The sequence below is a fragment of the Ranitomeya variabilis genome, chromosome 5 (assembly GCF_051348905.1).
Source record: "Ranitomeya variabilis isolate aRanVar5 chromosome 5, aRanVar5.hap1, whole genome shotgun sequence".
In the NCBI taxonomy this organism is placed as follows: Eukaryota; Metazoa; Chordata; class Amphibia; order Anura; family Dendrobatidae; genus Ranitomeya; species Ranitomeya variabilis.
Genome location: NC_135236.1, coordinates 463,521,089 through 463,547,498, shown reverse-complemented (window position 1 = coordinate 463,547,498; position 26,410 = coordinate 463,521,089). Strand labels below are relative to the sequence as shown.

General features: G+C 42.7%; 1 protein-coding gene across 1 annotated transcript in view; it reads right to left on the bottom strand.

Annotated features, from left to right (window-relative positions):
• CEP290 (centrosomal protein 290) overlaps window positions 1–26,410 on the bottom strand; it is a 284,715-nt gene that overhangs the window by 15,931 nt on the left and 242,374 nt on the right. The window contains exons 46-48 of the mRNA XM_077265451.1: window positions 25,181–25,345; window positions 16,562–16,684; window positions 12,909–13,081 (exon numbers count right to left, since the gene is read on the bottom strand). Coding sequence (XP_077121566.1) covers window positions 12,909–13,081; window positions 16,562–16,684; window positions 25,181–25,345 — 461 coding nt within the window. The remainder of the gene's footprint in view (window positions 1–12,908; window positions 13,082–16,561; window positions 16,685–25,180; window positions 25,346–26,410) is intronic.

Here is a 26,410-nt window from a genome sequence, read left to right as displayed (position 1 = left end):
TCTATTGGCGACCCCCGATCACATCACGGGGGGCGTGTCAATGGGGGAAGGTAATGACACGCAAGCGTATCGGTGCATGTTAAATACCGCGGTCAGAGACTGACAGCAGAATTTAACAGGTTAACAATTGCGGGCGGACCTCTGTGTAATACACGGCCATCGCCATATCATGAACAACTTTTTTAGTCTTTGCAGAGGAACTGTTCTACATCTTTCTGATGTTTTTTGCATTTCACCTTACACACATGCCCAGTATGTCTTATATACAAAAGACGTAGTTAGCTAATTTCCAGTAACGGGATTTTTCGGAGCCCATAACAGCACCATGAAGAGAGGGGATCCTCCTTTTAAAAACAGGAAACCTACAGAATAAAAGGGCGGTAACTCTCCCTTGCATCTGTTGGGTTACAGAGCATGGGAGGACCTCCACTGGTTATTACCACAATACAAACATCAATATCCTAATGCACTTAAACACCCAAAGTGTGCTCACCCACACATGAAGGAAGTGAATATAAGTGGTGCTGTCATGGGCTCCGAGAAATCCTGTTACTAGTAAGTAATTACGTCTTTCTCTTTCACCCATGACAGCGCCATGGAGAGAATTACAGAGAACTATGATTCAGGGAGTGAACACAGCCTACAGAACCCTTATCTCAAAGGTGAGATCAGAGGAAGAGGCCAGGTCCAACATATAGTTCTTGTAGAAATTTGAGGGAGAAGACCATGTTTCAGCCTTATAGATTTGCTCTATGGAAACATCTGACTTTTCAGCCTAGGAGGTTGCCACTGCCCTTGTGAAGTGAGCTATTAATCCTTCTGGAACAACATTTCTACCTGATGAGTAGGCTAGAGTAATATCCTCCCTAATCCATCTCACTATTGTGCATTTTGAGGCTTTGAGCCTCTTCCTAGTTCCATGAAAACAAACAAAGAGAGACCTATCCTTTCTCAAAGCCTGTGTGGCTGACAGATACTGAACCAGACACCTCTTTATATGTAATGCATGAAGCTTCCCTTCCATAGGATTTTTAGAGTTGGTACAAAAAGATGGAAGGACTACTTCCTGAGACCTATGAAAACGGGAAGCAACTTTAGACAGATAGGTCGGGTCTGGTTTAAGGGCTCATACTCATATGTTTAAAAAAAAAGCTCCAATATCAGGACCGAAAAAATGGACGAGTGTCATGCGATTTTCACACCTAGCATCTGATTTACATCCAAATGCAGTGCGATTGCTATATGACTGCAATGCGATTTTAACATCAGCTTTTACATAGAGAAATTCTCTGTCATTTTACACATCGTTTACAAAGGAAATATTCTTCAAAGCACAGATAGATAGAATAGAAGCCGTCAATTCGTCTGCCACGTACAGTAAAATCACTAAGTGACAGATTAGAATAGATGGATTACATACAGTAAATACACATAGAATAGATATATAGCTGGCAGTGACATACAATTAGTACAGTGTGTGTGTGCAGCTTACCGTACATGTATTCAACAGATTATTTTTCTGAAAAAAATGGCATGGGTTCCCGTGTAATTTTTGTAACCAGCAGAGGGAAAGCAAATGGCTGGGGGCAGATGTTTATAGCCTGGGAAGGGAGTAATACCCATGGAGCTTCTCAGGCTATTACTATCAGCTCACACCTGTATACTTAGCATTTACTGGATACTAAAATGTAGGACCCTAAAAAATTACAAAGGGTTCCCTTATAATAACCAGCAAAGGCTATGCAAACAGCTGCGGGCTGATATTAATAGCCTAGGAAGGGGCCATGGATACTGGACCCGCCCAGACTAAAATCATCAGCTCTCAGCCACCCCAGAAAAGGCGCATCTATAAGGTGTGCCAATTCTGGCAAGTAGCCTCGCTCTTCCCACTTGCCCTGTAATGGTGGCAAGTGAGGTGATAGTGAGGGAAAGGAGTTGATGTCACCTTTGTATTGTCAGGTAACATCAAGCCCCAAGGTTAGTAATGGAGAGGCCTTCAATAAGATGCCCCCATTACTAACCCCATAGTCATGTTGTATAAAAACACACCCAGAAAAAAGGCCTTTAAATTGAAAGAATGACAAAGACTCCTTTAATAAATCTTAATTAAACTATACTTACAACTTCTCTCATTCCACAGACGCCATGGTCTTCTCAAAAGAGTAAAAAAAAAATAAAAATAAAAAAAACAACAACCATATTCCTCACCTTTTCACAGAGATGATAATCCATCTGTCCCACGACGGGTCTAGCTCTGCTACATCTAGATGGCAGGCTGCATGATGCGATCATACAGCCTGTTATCTAGCAGAGACACTGAGCAGAATGTACTCAGTGTCTCCCTGTGAACGATTACCTGTCTGATGGCACCACGAGCGTGAGAACGTTCTTCTGCTTGCGGTGCCGTCAGATAGGTCCTGGGAGTTCACAGCCAATTAAATCACTTCACCTTTCTGACGTCAGCACGAGCGCGGTGGGAAAATTTCCCACAGCGCTCACGCTGACGTCACATAGCCTGCACACACACTGTATTAACTGTATGTGTTTCGGACATCTGTTTATCTATATTTCACTGTTTTGGCGACCAGAATTAAATGAACCCAAATAAAGTGGTACTTGGTATAAAATTTAATTTTTATTAACAAAGTAGTTAAAAGACATACAATAAGAAAAAGGTGCTAGATCCAAATAAAGAGGGACTTAAATGCCATGGAATATTCCAAACCAGTAGCCATATATAGAATGAACACCTATGGAAAGGTGCAATAGTAATTCATTTCAGAGGCCTATTCACATAAATAGCACTAATGCACAACAAAAGGAAAAATTCCCAATCATGCCCCATATGTTTCAACTAAATATTAGCTGCATTAGCATACTTGTCCTTACTGGGAAAACAATCTATGGGAAATAAACCCCTAACACAATGTCAGATCAACATGGGTTCGATGATACCGCAAAAAAAGTTAAATGTGAATGGCACATTATCTAATGTCGGCCGCGTGGGGATCTCTGGTGTCCCTCTGCCTTGACGCGTGTTTCGCAATGCTTCTTCGGGAGGCGCGCATGATCCAAGTGCTGTGTGATTTTTTCCTCGTATCCATAGGCTTGCATTGGCGAGTCTCGTCCAAGATACGCGGCAAATCGCAGCATGCTGGATTTTTTTCTCAGAGTGCAATCCGATTTTTTATCAGACTGCACGCGTCCATTTTTCTCGCAAGTGAGTATGAGCTAAGTGTGAGTATGAGCTAAGTGTGACTATCATCTAGGATTTGTGTGAACGGAGGGCCTGCAGACAGGGCCTCACTGTCACTAACCCTGCAAGTTCATGATAATGCCACTACTAAAGGAGTCTTAAGTGAGAGGATCTTAAGTGATGTTGAATCTAAGGGTTCAATTGGACAGTTGGTCAGAGCTGTCAGAATGAAATTCAAGTCCCGGTGGGGGGGGGGGGGGATTTCCCCCAAAATGGGCCTAGATCTAGTGGAGGCCCTAATAAACTGGGAGATCCAACGATCATCTGCTAGGTCATAATTATAAAGGGCTCCCAGCGCAGAAACCTGGACCTTAAGAATACTGGTAGAAGGGCAATAACTAATACCCCTTCCTGCACCTTGGCCCCCGAGGTGGAGAGAAACTTTTTCCAGGTTTTACCATAAGCCTTAGTGGTGACAGCCTCCTCCTACTCTGAAATAGGACAGAAATCAGATTAGGAGAGAATCCTTTGTCCCTTAGAAGCACCCTCTCAAATTCCAAGCTATCAAATGCAGATTGGCTACCTGGGGATTATATACAGGCCCCTGGGAGAGAAGATTCAGAACCTCCAGGAGCATCCAGGGATCGGTGACCTTAACCAAGAGCTTAACCAGGAGAACCACGTCATTTTCGGCCAACAAGGGGCGATTAGTATAACTCTCTCTCTGTCCTTCCTGATCTTTCTTAGGACAGCAGGAATCAAAATCACTGGTGGATATGCATAAGCCAGACTGTGATCCCAAGAAATCAGGAAGGCGTCCAGAGCTCCCTCTGGGATTTATGGAACAATACTCTCTCACTCTTTTGTTCGGACTGTTCGCAAATAGGTCTACGTCTGGGAGGCCCCACATATTCACAATCTGGTTGAATCCTGATTGTTTCAGTACCCATTCTCCCTGCCTTAACTGGTTTCGGCTCAGAAAATCCACTCTGTAATTTTCTTTTCCTTTTACGTTGAGTGCTGAAAGATGCAGCCTGCTACTTCCATCAAGGGCCTGGACCGGGTTCCGTCCTGATGGTTTGGATAAGCTACCACTATTTGATTGTCCGAAAACAGTCTCACATGGTGGCCCTGAAGGGAAAATAAGAGCGTTCCTATATCTTTGTTCTACTGGCAACTGCTCTCATGTTCCATGAGACTACTATCTGATCTCTTGTCCAAATCCCCTGGACTATGATATCTTTTAGATGAGCCACCCCCTATTCCTGGGGCTTGCATCTGTACTCACCATGCGAGTAATCCTGTTTAACCAAGGTACTCCCCTGGCTAGCTTTTTCTACACTTAGGGTACTGTCACACAGTACCATTTTGATCGCTACGACGGTACGATTCGTGACGTTCTAGCGATATCGTTACGATATCGCAGTGTCTGACACGCAGCAGCGATCAGGGACCCTGCTGAGAATCGTACGTCGTAGCAGATCGTATGGAACTTTCTTTCGTCGCTTGATCACCCGCTGACATTACTGGATCGTTGTGTGTGACAGCGATCCAGCGATGTGTTCGCTTGTAACCAGGGTAAACATCGGGTAACTAAGCGCAGGGCCGCGCTTAGTAACCCGATGTTTACCGTGGTTACCAGCGTAAACGTAAAAAAAACAAACAGTACATACTCACATTCCGGTGTCTGTCCCCGGCGTTCTGCTTCTCTCCACTGTGTAAGCGCCGGCCAGCCAGAAAGCGAGCACAGCGGTGACGTCACCGCTCTGCTTTCCGGCTATGGCGCTTACACAGTGGAGAGAAGCAGAACGCCGGGGACAGACACCGGAATGTAAGTATGTACTGTTTGGTTTTTTTACGTTTACGCTGGTAACCACGGTAAACATCGGGTTACTAAGCGCGGCCCTGCGCTTAGTTACCCGATGTTTACCCTGGTTACCGGGGACTTCGGCATCGCTCCAGCGCCGTGATTGCAAAGTGTGACCGCAGTCTACGACGCTGGAGCGATATTCATACGATCGCTGCGACGTCACGGATCGTGCCGTCGTAGCGATTAAAATGGTACTGTGTGACAGTACCCTTAGCCACGAAAAAAGGGAATGAACCAAAGACAAACATAATGATTAAATACCCTGCAGTAAATAAAGAAATAGCATAGTGCATTAAGATAATATACGGTACTTAGTTAACATGTTTTTGATTAAAAAAAATGCGAAAGTCATGCCACCACTCCACGGTGACCATTAACTGGGACAGTCCTAACTCTAATATTAAAAACCTTACCGTTTGTTAAATTGACATTCATCAGGATAAGGGCTTAGAAAGACTGGGCCCAACTAGTGGACACACAGCCATGGGAGACCACATCAATATAATGCTCAGCTCAAAGGAAAGGCAGGTCACACCTTTATATGCACATGATGCAAACAGACAGAGAAAAACACAAAGGGTATGAACTGGGATATAAACTGGTGTGCATGTAGCGTGTAAGTTCATGTTCACACTGCCACTAAACAGAAAAAAACAGACTGATGAAAATAATATATGGTACTTAGTTTTGATAAAAACATGTTAACTAAGTAGCGTATATTATTTTCATGCACTATTCTATTTATGTATTTACTGCAGGGTATTTAATCATTATGTTTCGGTCTTTATTTTTTTCTGTTCAGTGGCTAGTGTGAACATGCGCTTACATGCTGCATGCACACCAGTTTATATGCCATTTCATACCTTTGGGTTTTTAACCCAGGGAATGAGTGGTCTCTGGAGATAGTGTCATCTGCCCCTCAAGATGTCCTCCCAGGTAAATTTCATTACTCAAGACTTCTCATTGTGGTTCCCTCGTGTGAAACTGGGTCCACATTAGCTCCAGGATACAAGCAGTCAAGGAACCCAGAAGGTACATGGCTTTCCTCAGGGACATGGAGAGCGTTTTCAACACCCATGATAACTGACCAACAAACCTTTCCATTTTTTTTGTGGCACGTGACATTCCCATTTGTTGGAGTCCAATATGACATTTCCATTTGCTGGAGTACAAGAAACTCCCGTTTTTTGCCTCTAGTAATTTAAGACCCTCCCTAAGTCTTCTAAGGAATTCATGACCCCTTCCAACTGCATTCTGCAGTGCTGGACTGAGTTGCCTATGATCTTCTGTCCTTCTCCTACAGGTGTGCCATTACCTCCACAATCAGTTTGGTAAATACCTGGTGGCTATTGGTAGGCTGAACGGAGGGGCTTACCTACTGAAAGTGCCTAATCCTCCCATTTATGGAAACGGCTACCCAGAGGATCTTTTGGTGATCCCTGTGTATGGGAACAGGATAATAAGCATCCTTCAGGTCTAAGACAATCATAAAATAATTCGGGAAGATAATTTTTACAGTCGTCTTTATTAACTCCATTTTGAAAGTGTGAATCCTCAGGAATTTGTTTAGCTTTTTCAGGTTGACAATCATCCTGAAAGCTCCATCCTGCTTTTTCACCAGAAATAAAGGGAAATAATTTTTTTCCCTTTCTCCTGAAATGGAACCTCCCAAAGGACTGTTTTCTTACCAAGTCCAGAACTTCGGACTCTAAGGCCAGCTGTTCTTCTGATGAAGACCGCAGGGGAGTCAAGGTGAAGTTTGATTGGGTAACTGTCTGGAACTCCATCTTTAGGCCTGTCTTTATTAAGCCAATTGCTTCTGGAAATCTTTTCCCAGGCAGGGAGGAAGAGGAGGGGTAGTCTTCCCCCCACCTGGGGAAATACATCACTGGGAGGTTTTTTTTTACTGTCATGGATGGTAGGGGGGAGGCTCCAAATAGAAAGCCCACCCTTCTTACTTTTATCCTTCCTTTTGTCCTTATCTTTTGGGGGGAGGGGGGTCTTTGCTGATTAAATCTTCTGCTCCAAAAGGACTTCTTATAAGATGTGATGGAGAGGTTGGGGAATCCCTTCTTACTATCGCCTGCCTTTTAAAAAATATCATCCAATGCAGCCCCAAACAAATATTCGCACTCACAGGGAATAGAGCAGAGTATACATTTTGCTTGAAGGTCCCCTGGCCAACATTTCAGCCAGAGGGAGTTACGAAACACATTAAAAAACGCTGCTGACCTGGCTGCCAGCTTAACTGAATCATCAGAGGCATCTGCGAGAAATGCAGCTGCCCCCCACATCAAAGGAATGGTAGCTAACATATTGTCCCTTGGTACTTTGTCTCTGAACTGTTTCTCCACATGATCTAACCAGATCATTAAATGATCTTGCCATGCATGTTGCTCCTGCCGCTGGCTTTTTACCCCCATTTGAGGATTCCCAGGAACTTTTAAGGAAAGTATCTGCCTTTTTATCCCAGGGATCTCTCAACATCCCCATGCCCTCAAAGGGAAGGGCAAACTTTTTAGAGGCCTTAGCTATTGACAGGTCTAATTTCAGGGCTTTGTCCCAGGATGATGAAGATGTATCAAAAGGATACATCCTTTTGAAAGATGTAAGAGAGGGATTTTTTTCTTTCGTTTTTTTTTTTCTATTCTCTTTTAATTAGTAACTGGATTTTCTCATTCAGTGAAAATAATCGGCGATTTCTTTGCTTTAGACCACCGAACATTGTCTTGCACAGACCTTTCCTGTTATGGATCTACTACTCCCATTGTGGATCTATCATCCTTAAATAGTATATCTGTCTCTTCCATCGGAAAGCAGTTGCGCCCTCCCATGTATTCATCTGATGACAAGGTTGAAGTGGATGAATCTATGTCCCTCTCTTCACCTTCTTCCTCTGAACTATCAGAAATATCAGACTCTGGGCACAACTTCCTAGATTTCTTGTCTTTTTTTTAGCCCTATTACCCTCCCCCTGGGTCACAGATATCATGGAATTTTTAACCTCCTTTCTAATTATCGATCTTAATTTATAGGTGAAGTTAGGGGCTTCTTCACACAACATTTGTTCAATGCATGGGGAAGAGTTGCCCGCTACCTGGGAGAAAACGCTGTGCCAGAGTGCATAATCCCTGTGCTTGGCCTTCAGTACACATTTTCTTCTCTAAGAAAAAATGAGAAGAAAGGGAACCCCTTTCACGAAGATTACTTACCACTAAGCAACTTGGGGTATCAGATTTGGAGGAGGGATCATATTAGCAGATAGACCCTCCTTAGATTCATCTATCTTGCTGGAGCCTCTGATCTGCTGAGTGGACCTGCTGCTTCTTCCATCTGAACATCCACTGCCAAGCTCAAGACGCAATATACTGGATAGGTAATGTGGATTAGATCCGCGCTGCCGTAATAATTGTTGTATGTGGTAATTCTTGAAGGGTCCATAGGAGCCTTGAAACGAGTTGAATAAACCACTGTTTTAATTCTACTATTAACTGGAACCTCATTATTATATTACGACAGCACAGATCTAATCCACATTACCTATCCAGTGTATTGCTTCACATGGTCTGTGACCGGCCTGTGGATCTGCAGGAGTCGAAATCTTTACAAGCCTGCTATCCGTTTCACCAGGTGAGCGATTTTCTTGGTGATTCCTCTATTCCTTTTGTGAGATAAGACCCTATTGTGTCTCCTCTTTCTTATCAAATATAAGCCACAGTGAAGTCATCTGGGAATCTTCATGCTGCTGCTGTTGTTGTTCTGGCTCCTTAAGACTCCAGCATTTTGCCTGAAGGGACCCCGCTGGACTATACAGAACGCTTTCCTTGCGTTCTAACCGCTTTTCAAAAGCGGGACCAGCCCACAGCATGTCCCTCCCAGTGTCCTCTGGCTCTATCCCCGGAAATTACTTCCAGTCACCTGACCCTGGTGCCTGCACTATATGGAAAGCGCATCCCCGCACATTCGCAGAAGAGGACGTGGGGAAGCCGCCAACCGATTGTGGCACTGCGGTTGCACTCCTTCCGCTCACCTATGTGACCCCTTAGACACAACAGTGGCACTTCAGGATCCCGAAGCAGGCGAGGCAGGGGCAACCCTGCTGCCTGAATACACCTGGAAAAATCCTGACGTCCATCATCTTTTCTCCAGGTATGCCCACTGAAAGGTTCCCCCATCAAGGACAGGAAACCAACAAAGGGAGAGGTACAATCCTTTTATTCTGCAGGTTTCCGGTCCTTGAAGGGCAGATCCCCTCTCTCCATGGTGCTGTCATGGGTAAGAGAGAAAATATACTTGTACACTCCCATAATGCATGCTACACTTTAAAGGGAATCTGGCAGCAGGTTTTTGCTATGGAATCTGCTAACAGCATAATGTAGAGATAGAGACTCTGATTCCAGCAATGTCTTAGGGTACTGTCACACTCTGCAACTTTCCAACGATCACGACCAGCGATACGACCTGGCTGTGATCGTTGGAAAGTCGTTGTGTGGTCGCTGGAGAGCTGTCACACAGACCACTCTCCAGCGACCAACGATGCCGAGGTCCCGGGTAACCAGGGTAAACATCGGGTTACTAAGCGCAGGGCCGCGCTTAGTAACCCGATGTTTACCGTGGTTACCAGCATAAAAGTAAAAAAAAACAAACAGTACATACTCACATTCCGGTGTCCTTCAGGTTCCTTGCCGTCTGCTTCCCGCTCTGACTGAGTGCCGCCGTAAAGTGAAAGCAGATCACAGCGGTGACGTCACCGCTGTGATCTGCTCTTACTTTCCGGCCGGGAGTCAGTAAGAGCGGGAAGCAGACGGCAAGGGACCTGAAGGACACCGGAATGTGAGTATGTACGGTTTTTTTTTTTTACTTTTACGCTGGTAACCACGGTAAACATCGGGTTACTAAGCGCGGCCCTGCGCTTAGTAACCCGATGTTTACCCTGGTTACAAGCGAACGCATCGCTGGATCGCTGTCACACACACCGATCCAGCGATGACAGCGGGAGATCCAGCGACGAAAGAATGTTCCAAACGATCTGCTACGACGTACGATTCTCAGCAGGGTCCCTGATCGCTGCTGCGTGTCAGACACAGCGATATAATATGGATATCGCTGGAACGTCACGGATCGTACCGTCGTAGCGATCAAAGTGCCACTGTGTGACAGTACCCTTACTGGGCTGCTTGGTGTCACTTTAATAGAATCCCCGTTTTCTCTGCTGTTGATACAGCAGAGCCAAGACTTCAGGACTGTGTATAATCTGTCTCACCCCTGACTGATAACTTTGTGTACACACTGTGCATTGTCAGCAAGCTGCAATCAGTGATGCGGTTACACAGATTAACCTGACTTGCTTGCAGGCTAGACTTAGGGTACCGTTACACAAAACGATTTACCAACGATCACGACCAGCGATACGACCTGGCCGTGATTGTTGTAAGTCGTTGTGTGGTCGCTGGAGAGCTGTCACACAGACAGCTCTCCAGCGACCAACGATGCCGGAGTCCCCGGGTAACCAGGGTAAACATCAGGTTACTAAGCGCAGGGCCGCGCTTAGTAACCCGATGTTTACCCTGGTTACCATCGTCAATGTAAAAAAAAAAAACAAAACAGTACATACTTACATTCCGGTGTCCATCAGGTCCCTAGCCGTCTGCTTCCCGCACTGACTGAGTGTCGGCCGTAAAGTGAAAGCAGAGCACAGCGGTGACGTCACCGCTGTGCTCTGCTTTTACTTTCCGGCCGGCAGTCAGTCAGTGCGGGAAGCAGACGGCAAGGGACCTGACGGACACCGGAATGTGAGTATGTACTGTTTTTTTTTTTTTTACATTTACGATGGTAACCAGGGTAAACATCGGGTTACTAAGCGCGGCCCTGCGCTTAGTAACCCGATGTTTACCCTGGTTACAAGCGAACGCATCGCTGGATCGGTGTCACACACACCGATCCAGCGATGACAGCGGGAGATCCAGCGACGAAATAAAGTTCCAAACGATCTGCTACGACGTACGATTCTCAGCGGGGTCCCTGATCGCTGCTGCGTGTCAGACACAGCGATATCGTATGGATATCGCTGGAACGTCACGGATCGTACCGTCGTAGCGACAAAAGTGCCACTGTGAGACGGTACCCTTAGTCCTCTATTGATAATTGATAATAAAACACAGCTTGTGTTGAAACTACAGCACACAGCCTAATAAATGACACATCCCTGTAATGAGGCTCTCAGCGCCCACATCATGCTGCAGCCAGATTAAATAGCAAAAACCTGCTGATAGCTTGGATTAAAGGGAATCTATTTCAACTGCATACCACTCTGATACAGTTTACTTCCAATGATATGCTACAGAAAGCTACCAACACCGCCTAGGATTGCTGACACTGGACACATCTGTACCAACAGACCATTGTGAGACGTCATGTTCAGTTATGCTGCTCTGATGTCGATGTGAGGCTACAGCTTGAGCATGATGGAATTCAATAAAGCCTGTTTTTTTTCTTATGGAAGAGGAGGTTTCTGCCAGGGAGAGGTCTCCCTCTTCCCGTTCATCCTCGGAAACGAACAAGCCTGGCCGTGAATTCATGTGTGTTGGGACATAGTAGTCAACAGACCATGATCTTTCCTACACCTGCACAGGCCTTTGGATATGAACAGGAATTTTTACATCCACTGACAGCAAGCAGATCTTAAAACTGGAGGGGATTTTAAACACAAAGCATATTAGAAATTTGTAGATGTCATTGCATAATCAGCATTGTCATGGTTTACTTACAACCATTAATTGTGTACCCACTCTTTTAAAAATGAATGGCTTATTCTTAAGGTAAATCATCAATGTTAGATCAGTGGGATCCAACTTCTGGAACCTTGGCTGTTGTAGAGGCTTCAATGTTTAGATCGGCTGCAAGATAGGTTATACCTGTATTTTTATAGCAGCTGTTCAAGATATTGCAGTCTTGTCTATTTGCGTCGATGGAACAATACTTCAAACTGGGAAGGGTGCCAATAGTTCACTCTCAGAGATCTTATATTCATGGCTTATTCCACAAATAAGCCATCATTTTTTAAAGGCTAGATAACCTTCATTATCATGGCTTAGGACGAAGATTAGCCATCAATATCCAAACATGGGAGTTACCGTAATTTTTCTGTTTAAAAGGCTTTGCAATGCGTAGCCAAGCCCTGCGACCATTTCATTATTGCAGTGCTCCTTCTGCCAGATCACTGTCACGGTTCCACCCCTCAGTGTCTCGGGGATGCAGTTACTGACAGCTCGGCCATCCAATCTGGTACATGGGCGTGCTGAGCTGTCAGTGTGTTGATTGACAGCTCGACTATCCAATCTGAGACTGGGAGTTGTTGGCTGTCTCCAAGTGTTCATTATTCCAGGTGATTGCCATGCTACTTAACTGAGCTGTGTCTGCCAGACGTACACTCAGCTTATGAGGCTTGTGCTCCCTGTGCCTCTTTGACCTGTCCCGGCGCCTGCGCACTGCAGTACTTTGCTCTGCCCTCAACAGGGCAGACAAAGTACGCATGCGCCGCGGCGTGAAGACCAGAAGAGGACGTCATGGAATGAAGATGGGAGGCTCCGGACCGGACCTGAGACACCCATGTGACCCGGACCGCAGCGGGACTGCCCCTGGGTGAGTATAATCTAACCTCTTTTTCTCCTCTTTTAGGTAACATCAGGGGCTTATCTACATCATTACAGAATGCTGTAGATAAGCCCCTGATGACGGTGGGCTTACCTCACCATCGATTTTGGGGGTGACAGGTTCCCTTTAAGAACACCTTCATATGAAAAGAAAATTTTAGACAAAGATTGAGAAGACAACTACACTTACTTGCTTACAACTACAGACTTCCAGGCTTTGCCATCTGCTCCTTCCAGTTGGGGTCCCCTGCTTTCGGCGACACTTAGTTTATTTCGGGTTTCTTCTAAGTTTGCTGACAATTTTTCATTTACAACCTCCAAGTTCCGTTTTGAAATTCTCAATTTTTCTGAAGTGTCAGTTTCCTGCATGTACGAAGCAACAACAAAACAACAGCTTACAATTTGTGTCCTCCAAGGCTAGGACCACATAGTTACCGGTGATATGCACCTCATTAGAAGGAGAACTGGTCACAAATAGGGCCAGCCAATGAGAACACTCACTGCTGAAAATTTTCTTTTGCTTCCCTGGAGCAATGGTTATCACATTACAATTGGAGAAACTCTCTTTAGAGGGAATATATTATCTGAAAATTCTAACATTGAAATCAAGTTTTTTTTTATAAACATTTTTTTAACACTCATTTCAAGCAGCCTTTTTTCTATTTTTATTAAATTAACCATCCACACTAAAAAATAAATCTCCAAACATTTCTCCCTTATATTGACCATTAGAGCAGGCAACAGGTTGACCCTTCTTAATATCTGATCGGTGGGAGTGCGACAGCTGTTACAGGAACCAGTCAGCTGTTCTCGGATGCTACCTGAACGTGGCAGCTCCATCATGTCTATAGTGGCCGCAGTTGGGTACTGCAGATCCACCCCTTATTCAATTGGTGCCGGGTGTAGTAGAAACTGATTAGCTATTGCTATGACTATCATAAAGATGGGCCATTCATAAAAAAAAAAAATAGTGGAAAACTTTAAAGAAATAATTTGAGAAAAACTATATTATGAATAAGGCAGCACTAACAGAGTAGTTGCAAGGTTTTAAGGGAACCTGTGCATGCAGTTGGATCTGCAAACAGCATGGTATAGAAAAGGAGACTGATATATAGGCTTGGTGGAAAAGATTTAGTATAACTTGTAAATGTCTTAACTTAAGTCCCTGGTGTTTGCATGTTTAGGATTCCTACTGCGTGATTGATAGCCATCTCTGCATGCAGTCATACAGGGGAAGAATGTCAATCACTGAATACGACCGCCCACTGAACGCAAATTCTGGGATTTCAATGAATAAAATTAAGTTACTGATAACTTTCCCACACAAATGTATATCAATCAGATCAGCTTGTCCTGCTCTATGACATCCTGCCTGCAGATCAGATACCATTTTCAGCATAACAGGTTCAATTTAAAGAAAACCTGTCATCAGGTCAAAAGTGGCCAGTTGTCACTCTTAATCTTTTTTCCTTTCTGCTCTCCTGAGTATTCAATACTTTTTTGAATCCACCATACAGCTCCAGAGATGGAGGTCTTTTTATTTGGCGATAACATTTAAGGCCTTTCCCAAAATAATTACGCAGAGAAGCCTAAAGACTCAAATCTTAGTTGGTCATGCATTTTATTATTATTATTTTTATTATTATTATTATTTTTTTTTTTATATAAACAGTTCTCAGCATTCATTCTTAGTGAAACAAACTGCAAATGTTCACTTTTTCCTGTTGTGTTATCAGGGTCATACAACAAACTGCATACTACACACTCCTTGTAGAAGAGCACAATCTCACACAGACACACAACCTTTTCTCCTCATCATTTCAAGCTTCTGAGGCTCCTCAAACCTCCCATTCTCAGGACTAAAGGAGTAGGCCTGCTCAATCCTGCACTGAGCGGTGAGCGGGGCTGGTGACATCATTTCTACAGATATCTGCCATTAGTAAGTGGCAGGCATCCTGCAATGGTCCTATTAGAATAGGATAGGTTCATGTAACGTATGTCCTACAAGCAACAGTTAAAGGATCTGGGAATGTTTAGATTCCAAAAAAGAAGCCTAAGAGACTTAATAGCTGTCTACAAATATCTGAAGAGATGTCACAGTGTAGATGGATCATCCTTATTCTCATTTACACATGGAAACACGAGAAGCCATGGAATTAAACTGAAAGGGAGAAGACACAAACTAGATATTAGAAAAACTTTTTGACAGTGAGGGTGATCAATAAGTGGAACAGGCTGCCACAAGAGGTGGTGAGTCCTCCATCAATGGAAGTCTTCAAGCATATGCTGGACAGACATCTGTCTGAGATGGTTTAGTGAATCCTGCATTGAGCAGGGAGTTGGACACAATGGCACTGGAGGTCCCTTTCAACTCTAATATTCTATGATACCTGCTACTTGCGCTGATAAGCTGGCAGATATGTATTGGTGAGGTACAGCCCCACTCACCACCCGAGACAGAAGCAAGCAGAGTCAGGTTACTCCTATAAATACAGTTGGTACGGAAAGTATTCAGACCCCTTTAAATATTTCACTATTTGTTTCATTGCAGCCATTTGGTAAATGAAAAAAAGTTCACTTTTTCAACATTAATGTACACTCTGCACCCCATCTTGACTGAAAAAGAACAGAAATGTAGACATTTTTGCAAATTTAATAAAAAAGAAAAACTGAAATATCACATGGTGATAACTATTCAGACCCTTTGCTCAGTGTTGAGTAGAAGCACCCTTTTGAGCTAGTACAGCCATGAGTCTTCTTGGGAATGATGTAACAAGTTTTCACACCTGGATTTGGGGATCCTCTGCCATTCTTCCTTGCAGATCCTCTCCAGTTCCATCCTTCTGGAAAATTACTACATTTCTGTTTTTTTCAGACAAGATGGGGTGCAGAGTGTACATTAATGAGAAAAAAAAAAACTTTTTTGAATTTACCAAATGGCTGCAATGAAACAAAGAGTGAAAAAATGTAAAGGGGTCTGAATACTTTCCGTACCCACTGTATGTAGCAGATTTTCCAATTTGCAGCATTTTTTGTCACTGCTCTTTCTGCAGCTCATACGACTTATGTACACATACTGTGAAGGTGAACGTGCACATTAAAGTTGGCCATACATGTAAATTCTGTATGGTGTGTGCAATAGCAGTATCCGAGAAATCAGACGCTCAGCCAAGTAGGACACTGGAATAATATTGTGACTTTAGAAATGCCAATGTATGAGATGCATCATGTGCCCGGCAGCAGTTTCAGGGTTATACAGCCAGGATCAGAGCCTTCTTTGATCCCAGCCATTGCCCAGGAGAATGGCTGTCAACCTTTGTCATATCATCACTACAGTAGAGCTTCATATGAAAGAAGACAAAACAAACATCGTACTGATAAAAAGAATAATAGGAAAAGACATGTAACTTTATGGTGATCAGTTACAGAGTAAAAATAATTGCCTTTTTTCCTCTCTTCTAACGTTATGTTCTCCTTCATGCTTGCCATCAAATCGGCACCATAGGAAAAAGAAAAGATTTTTGCATACAAAAAGCAACACAAATTTTTGTACAGATAGCAAAAGAGACAATTACGTTTGTAGAAAAGGTGGTTATAGACTAAAAGGTTCCCCAGGAGTAGAAATGCGCAGATCATCTGAGAAAGAAACCATTTTCCCATTACAAACAGGGAAAGTGTGGGAGAATATAATAATCCAGCAATTACATCCAATCAGCACCGGCAGAGTTAGCCGTCATGGGATCCTGGAAAACGATGTTTACACTGCACACTGTCTGATTGGTTTAATCATACATGATGGCTGCGCTTCTAAAGTGATGCCGAGCATGGCTATTCTTTTCTTACCGACTTGAGTTCTTTCCGAAGTCTCTCATTTTCAGCAATTACTTTCTCCAGGCCTTTTGTCTTTGCTTCATATCTCATACTTAGCTGTCCACCCACATGCAGCTGCAGCTTTTCAAGTTCTGACTAGGTGGGCAATAAAGAAAAATGATTATGAAGTACCGATCTCTTACAACACGCAGACTTGTATTAATGTGGCTCTGAACAGAAGCGAGGCGAGAATAATGCAGAGTTGTACTTCACAATGAATGCGCCTTACCTAAAAGGAGAAGAATATGATCACTGCGTGTCCCCGGCCATATGACAAGGACTCTGTAGTTTGTGGGAAAAGGTTGTAAATAGCCAATTCCTCAAATAGTCTTCCTGCTTTATCTGGGCAGGAAGAGCTTTACTCCATCCCTATTAGGGATACAGATGCGTATCGGGGGCCCTGGGGTGCGACCTCTCCCGCTGAGCCTCACTAGAGGAACACCAGCACACGCCACGGCACACACGAGTTACGAGGACAGTCGTCCATAAGAATGGCCGCCAGCTAATCCTGCACAATTTCTCTACTTGCTTCATTTGTGCAATCAACACTTGCAGGATACATGGGTATCCGTTATTGGGTATATGCACACGGCATCTTTTAGACGGTGATCTATTTTTGAGCAGAAAACGCTTCTGGAAAATGCCACCAGCGAATCTTATCTGATGTCCTGCTGGATTTAAAAAAAAAATGTTCATATATAAGATAAGATGGTGGCGAGTTCCAAGTGGAAGCCACCAGAAGCATGGATGGGTCACTCCTTTCAGCCACTTAATGGCTTTCAAAGTCTGAAGCGGGTTAAAAGAAGTTACAAAAGATAGAACATTGATGTGAATTTGTTCATTCTTGTAGGAGGTTTTTTTTTTTTTTGTGCTTTTTCAGGTGCAACTGCCTGAAAAAACATTGCATGCACATGCCCTTAAAGAAGCACTCCTCCCATCAAATATGTTATCCTCTTAATATATTGCAGTCATCACATGTTATAGCACTGTGCACTTATAATTGCTCATTTTGCCTTTCTACCCAACTAATTCTCCCAGTTTCTACATAGTGCACAGAAAAGAAAAGTCTCGTGTCCCTGTATTTATCCCTCTATTCACCTCCTGACACAGCTGCACAGCTTCTCCCCTGCCATAGACTTTAGCAGTCACTCATGACTGATGCAGTGAAAATTGACCTCCTGGTTCTACATAGAGCTTAGAAGGATCCAGCTAGTCAGTTTTTAATCATTTGATGTCATAGCCCTAATGGAAAAGAGAAGAATTAGCTGGGTAGAAAGGCAAAATGAGCAATTGTAAGTGCACAGTGCTATATAACATGATGACTGCAATCTATTAAGAGGTTAAAAACTTTGATGGAAGTGCCTCTTTAAAGGGAAGGTGCCACCAGTTTTTTTGTAGTTTGTTTTTTGTGAAATTAAGCTTAAAATAGTAAATAAAATGTATTAATGCAATGTTTGCACTGTTTGCAAACATTTCTATATGAAAAATATTATTTATTTTCTTACAAATATATATATTGACCACTAGGGGGAGCATTTTCCGTTTTAGACCTCAAGCAGCTATAGTGAGACTTACCAGCTTTACTGTTAGCTGGAAAATTGGGGCAGTAACTGCTGACATTTCCATTTCCCTTCCCTTTTGGGTGGTCTAGTATCCCTGGGGCAGAATGAAGAGCAGCATCACAGGGCAGCGCCATTTTGTGTGTGACTGTTCTGTGATCTGCTATCACCAGCAGTTACTGCATCAGAAACACAGCTACAGAGTTTACAGAAGAGCAGAACACAGTGGGCTCAGCAGCATGGTGGACTGGAGGAAGAGTGAAGACATGTGGTGTGTATGTATGGAGCAGCTTCTCTCCTGTGATAGAGAGTAAGTGGAGCTCGGCAGATAGCACTGGGCTATAATAAAATGGCAGCCAGTCACACCTACAGCAGTGAATTGTGCAGCCCACAGAGTTGTGCCCAGCTCACTGCTAATGCTGCTGCAATGTTAAGAGATAGGAGATAATAGACCGGCGCTGACCCTATGTCCATGGGGTGCCGTAAAATGACAGTGATAGTGTCCTGCTACTGCTGTGAAACCAAGATGTCAGCCCCCAGTGCCTTCTTTAAACTCATATAACACACGAAACCTGTTTCACATGCATTTAAAACGTGGATATAGCAGCATGTTATGCTACATTACAGTGATTTATTAATGATCTACAAACGCGGTACCTTCCCTTTAAAGAGAATATGTCAGCATAAAGTTACTGTTAAAAACAAGCACAGGAGCTCGGTGTACCCTCAGTGTGGCCAAGCAGCTCAGTTTACCATCCTACCTAGTTGCCCCCTTCACTCCTCTTTGAGAGCTCTGACTTCTTAGGAGCCAGAGAAGGGTCAGAGATATATGAAAAAGGTACACTGAGCTGGTTGGCCACACCTAGGGTGCACCAGGCGCCTGTACTTTGTTTGAATACTACGGTCATTTTGTATTGACAGATTCTCATAAACCTTATATTAACCTATTTGCTGTGGACATGATTTTTTGATAGTGACAGGAGTATTAAAGGTCCCCAATACGTTGTACAACCTTCCTCACAGACTGCATAGCCCGTCACATGTCCACAAAATGGCTGCTGATGGAGGAACATGTGGCCAAATCAGTCCATCAGCCTCCTCCAATAGAAAAGCAGCTTCCTCTTGAGTAGTGTTTTTCAATTCGTGGAGGCTGATGAACAGGTCTAGTCACATGTTCATCCATCAGAAGCCATTCTGTGGACAGGAGAGCTGTACTATAAGAAAGGCTGTGCTAATAATATTCAGGATGAGAAAATGCATAAGGGTATGTGCACACAACAGATTCTAATTTTTTCTGAAGGAAGATGCTTCTGGAAATACTGGCATTTTTATTGTGGGCGCAGTAAGACGGACGAATTCCTAGTGTGATAATCGCATCGCAATGCTCGGACTGGCCGTCAGCTCTCCAGACCTGTGTGTGGCACCATGTATTTCCATGCTCAGGTCAGGAGAGGGGAGAACATGGACAGTACAATTTGTTCTGTGATTTCTTTTGAGTACACCGAATACCCCATATGTTGTGGAAAACTACTGTGCACCGCAGGGCTGGGAATTGACTTTTGGAGCACAAAATTGGCTGGATAGATAGCGGACACCTCTAACATCCTAAATCAGCAGGAATTCCCTCAAGTGACCTAGTTTTGGAAACCCCACTTCTTGAGGAATTCATCTATGGGTGTAGAGAGCATTTTAAACTTCAGGTGAGTCACAGAATTGTATAACATTGGGCTGAGTCATTGGAAAATTACTATTTTTTCTATTAAAATGTTGATTTGACCTCTTAAGTTTTCAATTTCTCTTGAGCACGCAGATACCCTATATATGGTAAAAAACAACTGTTCAGGCACAGTGGGAAGCTCAGAAGGGAAGCAGCGCAGTAAGCATGTTACAGGATTTTATGCCATTGCTGAAAAATGAATGATTAATTTATTTAAACACTAAAATGTTGTTTTAGCCCCAAATTTTTATTTTTTGTGATTGCTAATAGGAAAAAATGCCACAAAATGTTATACTACTGGGCAGTGGAGAATAATAATTACATTTTTATCATAAAAAATTAGTTTTAGCCCCAGATTTTACATTGTTACACGGGGCGATGCGTACAAAATGGCACCAAAATTTGTCACACAATATCTGCTGAACGTGGCAATACCCCATATGTGGCTGTACAAGCACTGCTTAGCCACATGACGACACCTGGGAGGGAAGGAGCGCTATCTGACTTTTGGAGAACAAAATCTAGAATAGTTAGCGGACTCCATAAACAGAGCCCCTAAGTGACAGAAGAGCAGAATCCTACCTCTGGGAATTTGTCTACAGGTGTAGTGACAATTTTGACTCCATGGGTGTTTTCCAGAAACCAGAAGCCGTGAAAACTGCAAATCCGACAGTGTAGTGCCCAGCACATTGTAGTGCCAGTACATAATGTCCAGCTCGTGCTTCTGGAGACACGCACCCGTAAATTAGATGGGCTCTCATAGCTACAGAAATGCTAAACATAGATCCTAACTGGGGGCTCAAAAGGGAGAGGAGCATTTGAATTTCGGAGCGCAAAATTCGCTAGAGTTTAACTTTTTTCTGTTGGGGAGGGGACGACGAGCAATTGCACTTTTACAGAGCCCTCTGTGCTACCAGTAACAACAAAGCCTCTTATATAACAGATAACAGATGACGGACCGAGTGGGGACTTAGTTTCTTGGGGGACGGAGTTCAAGCAGCTATTGGGAATATTTTATATAACATTTTGGATTACGGTTATCCTGCGCTCTAAGCTGAGCACTTACATCGGAGTTTCAATCTAAATATCCAAATTACTTTACTCAGATGAAACTTCCAATGGATCCATTCACTATAATAAGGCAGCAGAGTTACTCTGGACTCTGTCTAGCCTCTATTCAGCAGGGTCCTTCTTTTTAGAGGAGCACAAAACTGTGGTTGACCATCTTTTTAGGCATGCATAACAGCGCGGACAACAGACAGTGTCCACAATGCCTCCATCTGTCTCATAGGGAATCTTCCATCGTGGTTCGGTCTGAAACATGTATTTCAGAAATTTACATGGAAACCCAGGTCGAAGCGCTCACTGCAGAGAGCAGGATAAATGTGAGCCGAGCCTTACTGCAATAAACATCAAGTCAAGAATTTCTTTAATGTATTTTTTATGCCATTCCTCATGCGGTACAACTGAATAGATGGCTTTATTCTTCGGGTAGGTGCGATTACAGCAATACCAGATTTATATTTTTTTAATGTTTGGCTGCTATCATACACTATTTTTTTGCAATAAAAAAAAGAAAAGTTTTTGGATCTCCATATTTTGAGAGCTATAATTTTTCTATATTTCTGCTGACAGAATCACATAGGGGCGTGTTTTTTGCGCGACAAGTTGATGTTTTTATTGGTACCATTTTTAGGCACATACCAGTTTTTGATCGCTTTCTATTCAGATTTTTTGGAGGTAGGATGAACAAAAACCAGCAATTCAGGAACAGTTTTTTTTTTTGGGGGAAGGGTTTCTTTATGCTGTTTACCCTGTGGTAAAAGTAATAATATGGCTTTCTTCTTGTGGCTAGTACGATTACAGTGATACCACATTTCTCTCCTTTTTTTTCTTCATGTTTTGGTGCTTTTACATAAAAAAAAAAATTATAGAAAAAATTATTGTTTTTGAAACGCTGTAATCTGAAAGCTACATTTTTGTTATTTATCATCTGACTGAGCTGTATGGTGTCTTGTTTTTTGCAGGACGAGATGACGTTTTCATTCCTGTTTACATTAAACTTTTTCATGCCGTTATATTCCACTTTTTATTCAGCAGTATGATGAAAAAGCATAGTTTTTGGTCACTTGATGTGGAGTGTCGACTGGGTGGGAGAGGGAGCACTCTTCCTCTCAGTCTCCCAAATGCTGCGATCAAGATAGATTGCGGCATTTAGAGGGTTAAACAGCGGAGGACGGTGCAGGCACCATTCCTGGCTGTGACAGCCTGGGCTCGGCTATCACGTAAGTTGAGCTTCCGACGGTGATCTAGTGGCTACAACTCCGCGTACAAACACCATGACGTACCTATATGTCACGGGTCGGAAACTCTTTCCTGACCATGATGTATAGGTATGTCAAAAGTCATGAAGAGGTTAACCGCTTGGTGTCTTTGGAAACGGTTAAAAAACGCTGAAAAGGCTGAACTGAACATATAAACAGCAAGTTGTTTTTACATAGCAATGTATATATGTTCATTCTTTTGAATGCTTCCTGAGCGATTTTTCAAGGGGAGTTTAGATGAGGACCCACCTGAAAAAGATGTTTGAGTGCACATATCCTAAATAATAACAATAATTTTATTTCTATAGCACCAACATATTCCGCAGCACTTTACATTTTATAGGGGACTTGTACAGACAATAAGACATTACAGCATAACAATAATCACCTAAGCAACAGATGCCAAGGGGAATGAGGGCCCTGCTCGCAAGCTTACACTCTATAAGGAAATAGGGGAGACAACATATTAGAGTCACAAAATCATCTCCTCAATACAGTTGTAACAACATATAGTGGACAAGCCCTTTAAACATAAAAAAGCACTTTGTACAATGTGGTTGCAGGTCTTATTGTCATACTTTATTTTTTTTATTCAATGACAAAACAAATCGAGAACCTCCTTTACCTTCTTTGAATAGCACTTCATTTTTATAGGGAAACATTACTATTTTGGAAAAAATAGTAATGGTAAATCACAAATACACAACATCGTACATAAACTATAAGACTCAAACTAGTGCGTTTAAGCTGTTCACACATCACATTTAACACTTATTTTTATCATATATACACAGATGCATGCGTTAAACAGATGCAACACAGTGCCATCCATCACACTAAGAATCCTGAGTGCATTTAACGAATGCGTTTTACAGTTCTTTAGTAAATGTTGTGTTACTCCAATGAAAAGTATCCCAGAAAAAAAATCCTATAAGGTAGGACTAGTGCAGACAACCGTATAACGTGGAAAAGTGCTACCCGTCATTTTGATACATAGCACTCAATCCCATGTTATTCTATGGGGCAATGCATATGTCTGATTTTTTCCTCGGACTAAGTCAATCCGAGGAAAAAAAACACAGCATACGTCATTTGTCTCTGAGAATTGGATGACACTCGCCCATTCTACTCTATGGGTCCGTGGGAAAAAACAAACAAACAAACAAACAAACGTCGACATCCGAGCACAGTCCGCTTTTCACAGACATTATAAAGAAGGTGGGAATTTTTTTTTTCCTTTTCCACCTTCCTTACAACTGGATCACACGCTGATCACAAGTTGATCAGCATAAATTGGACCGATTTTCTCGGATGTGGAGAAAACGGCCGTCTGCACCTGCACCCCACCTACTGTTCACACAGGCACTGGATACACTGTAACTGGTTGTACACTGTAACTGGTTGCACAAACCAAACAGAACCATAAACATAAATCCCTAGCCTTGTCCAGACACTAGTTAAATAATATAGACCCTGGCTACTTCAGACAAGGTTGAGCTAGTCCATCGTAACAACTGATGCTTGCAGTTTGGTGCACATGGCCTGTGTAGTTTCTTCTCAGAGAGATTCTGGCTTGTCTCACTCTTTAGCGCCAACACCATCCACTCTGGTCAGCCTCCCCAGCAGACTGACTAAGATGATCACCTAGCCTGGTTATATGCAGAGCCGGCCAGGTGCACCTGAGCAGAGCCTGCAGAGCTAGGACTTACTCTAGCCTACCTGGCTTTGCTACACCTTATACATATAGGCTGCTTTACAATGGATTCCTTTGAGTATGTGTGGTATGTGACGGAGGCATCCAATTGCTCTGTATGTCCAAGCATATACACTAAATATGATATATACATAGCCTTAGATGTCATTCTATGTTTTTTCTGTCAGTTTTGATAAATAAGCCATAACCATAAGATGAGAAAGGACAAAAAACGGTCATAGGAGCGCAGATAACTGCCACCTGAGGAAGACGGAGCAAATCCGTTGAAACGTGTTGTGGAAACTAATAAATGAAGATTTTATATCAACTCACCATCTCGCATGTGCTCCTATGACCGTTTTTTTGTCCCTTCTTGTTTGAGCCTCCTGCGAGGCATCCGGCTGGAGCTGCAGCGTATCTTCCGTTTAACCACCCCTAACACCAGCTTGGTGCTCCTGTGAAGCCATTTCCTTTTTTCTATAACCGTAAGATGGTCCTAGTTGCCTACTAACAGCCAATCAACATTCAGCTTTCATTTCTCAAACTTCTCTGGAAAAACAGAACGCTGAGCTCCGATTGGTTGCTTTGGGAAATAAAGACAGTCAAACTGTTGGACAGTTTTGATGAATGAAGACATCAGACTCCGTGTCTTATGTTATCATTGTGTCTTATGTTATCATTGTATCTTAGGCTTTGAGTCTGAGAATGCACTACTGAAAGATGCTGATGGCAACAAGTCCCCTTCAGAATCCGGAACATGAAATGTCACAGAGACTGAGGTTTCAAATAACCAAATACACTGATGTTGCTAGACACATAAACAGCTCATCACTGCCGCCATTCCAACTAGATAGGATATTCTAGCTATTAATGAAGAATCCCAATAGAGATGCCTAGGATTTGTATCTGTAACTTCAACCAATAAAATGACCTATGATGTAAAATTGGCAGTATATTTATTTAACTACGTCACTGGTCACAAAATAATTGGAGCAAATCAAAATAAGAAAATGCCCCTACTTGTCCTATAGGTAGAATAACTGCTTGGAGATGCCAGGTTTAAATGTAAGATGTACAATTGTCTCGTCCATCAAAAATCATCCAAGTGATGCTCAATGAATGTTCCATGTCCCCTGCTCTCAGGTTCTGCCAAACAGTAAACTGGTCAAGGGTAATATATCAGACTATTCTGGGCAGTGCAAGATGGCAGACAACAAAGCCATTCAGGAGCATAATAATGATGTCCAAGAGCAAGGAGCTTTCACCCATCTTCTCATCCGCACCAAGGTAAAGGCTTACCTTAAGCTTTTCATTTTGCAGTTCCAGGTTGGATATCTTTTCATTAGCCACTACTCCTGGAGCTTTCTTAAGTTCCTCATTTTCTCTCTGAACTCGTTCAACCACTCGTTTCATCAGCCCTATCGTCTTCTCCAGTTCTGGAACAGTCTTTCCACTCCTTCCAGACTGTACAACCATTTATGAACATGTAGAAGTTTAATAGCAGATGGTTATGATCAAGAGTTGTCCGCGACCCAACGTATAGATTACTTTACATGCAATGCAAGAAAAGCGATACCCCTTCCAAACTACAAGGCAGTATCAGTCAGATATAAGACTATTATACAGTATAATGTATGTATACATTACAAGTTTTCAAAAGGTCATAGATCAGAATGTAATAGACAACAGTCATACCTAAAAATATCCAACAGTTGGACCTTTGAAGGCATGAAATTAAAGTCCTCCAATTTTTACTATACTAAGTATATTTCACGTTCTGTCATTGGTGACACCACAATAAGACAGTTATTAATTTTACTCACTTATATAGCGCCATCATATGCCACAATGCTTTGAAGATATTGCCCCATTAGGGATCACAATCTAAATTCCCTATCAGTAGGTCTTTGGAGTGCTGGAGGAAACCGGAGAACCCGGAGGAAACCCACATATACATATACTAGTAAACATTATTATTAGATTTATTACTGAAAAAAACCCTTTACATTTACCAACTCTAAATATAAGGAGCAACACACGGGTACTTCTCTCCTAGGAATACTTCCCACTGATAGGAGTCCCCTATGTTTCAACTCAGAACAATTGCCAAGTTTACTCTTTCAGTAAGAAGGAGGGGAGCGTAAAGAAGCGCCCAGTGTCCACAGGAGAGCTATACCCTGCAGAGAAGTGGCACAGTTTATCATGGTAAGTTCTGTTCCCTTTGATGATATAGGCATACAATAGCTATTGTGTAAATAGATGACGATTATTATCAGAAATGTTCATTTTTTGGCATTAATGATAAATGTATTGATCTAAAAAACTGCAGAGAACAAGCCTGCTATGTATGTGGGTGGCAGACACATCGATACAAAAGCTAGTGAGGCTTTTCTTTATTGTAGCGTTCATAAATTATTGAAATTGTTATTTTCAATAATCTTTCCTCACTGTGGGATGCTTTATAAAGTATGAGATGAAGTTTTTCATATTATTAAAGGTAGAATAGTACAGAAATCTCAAAATGTGCCA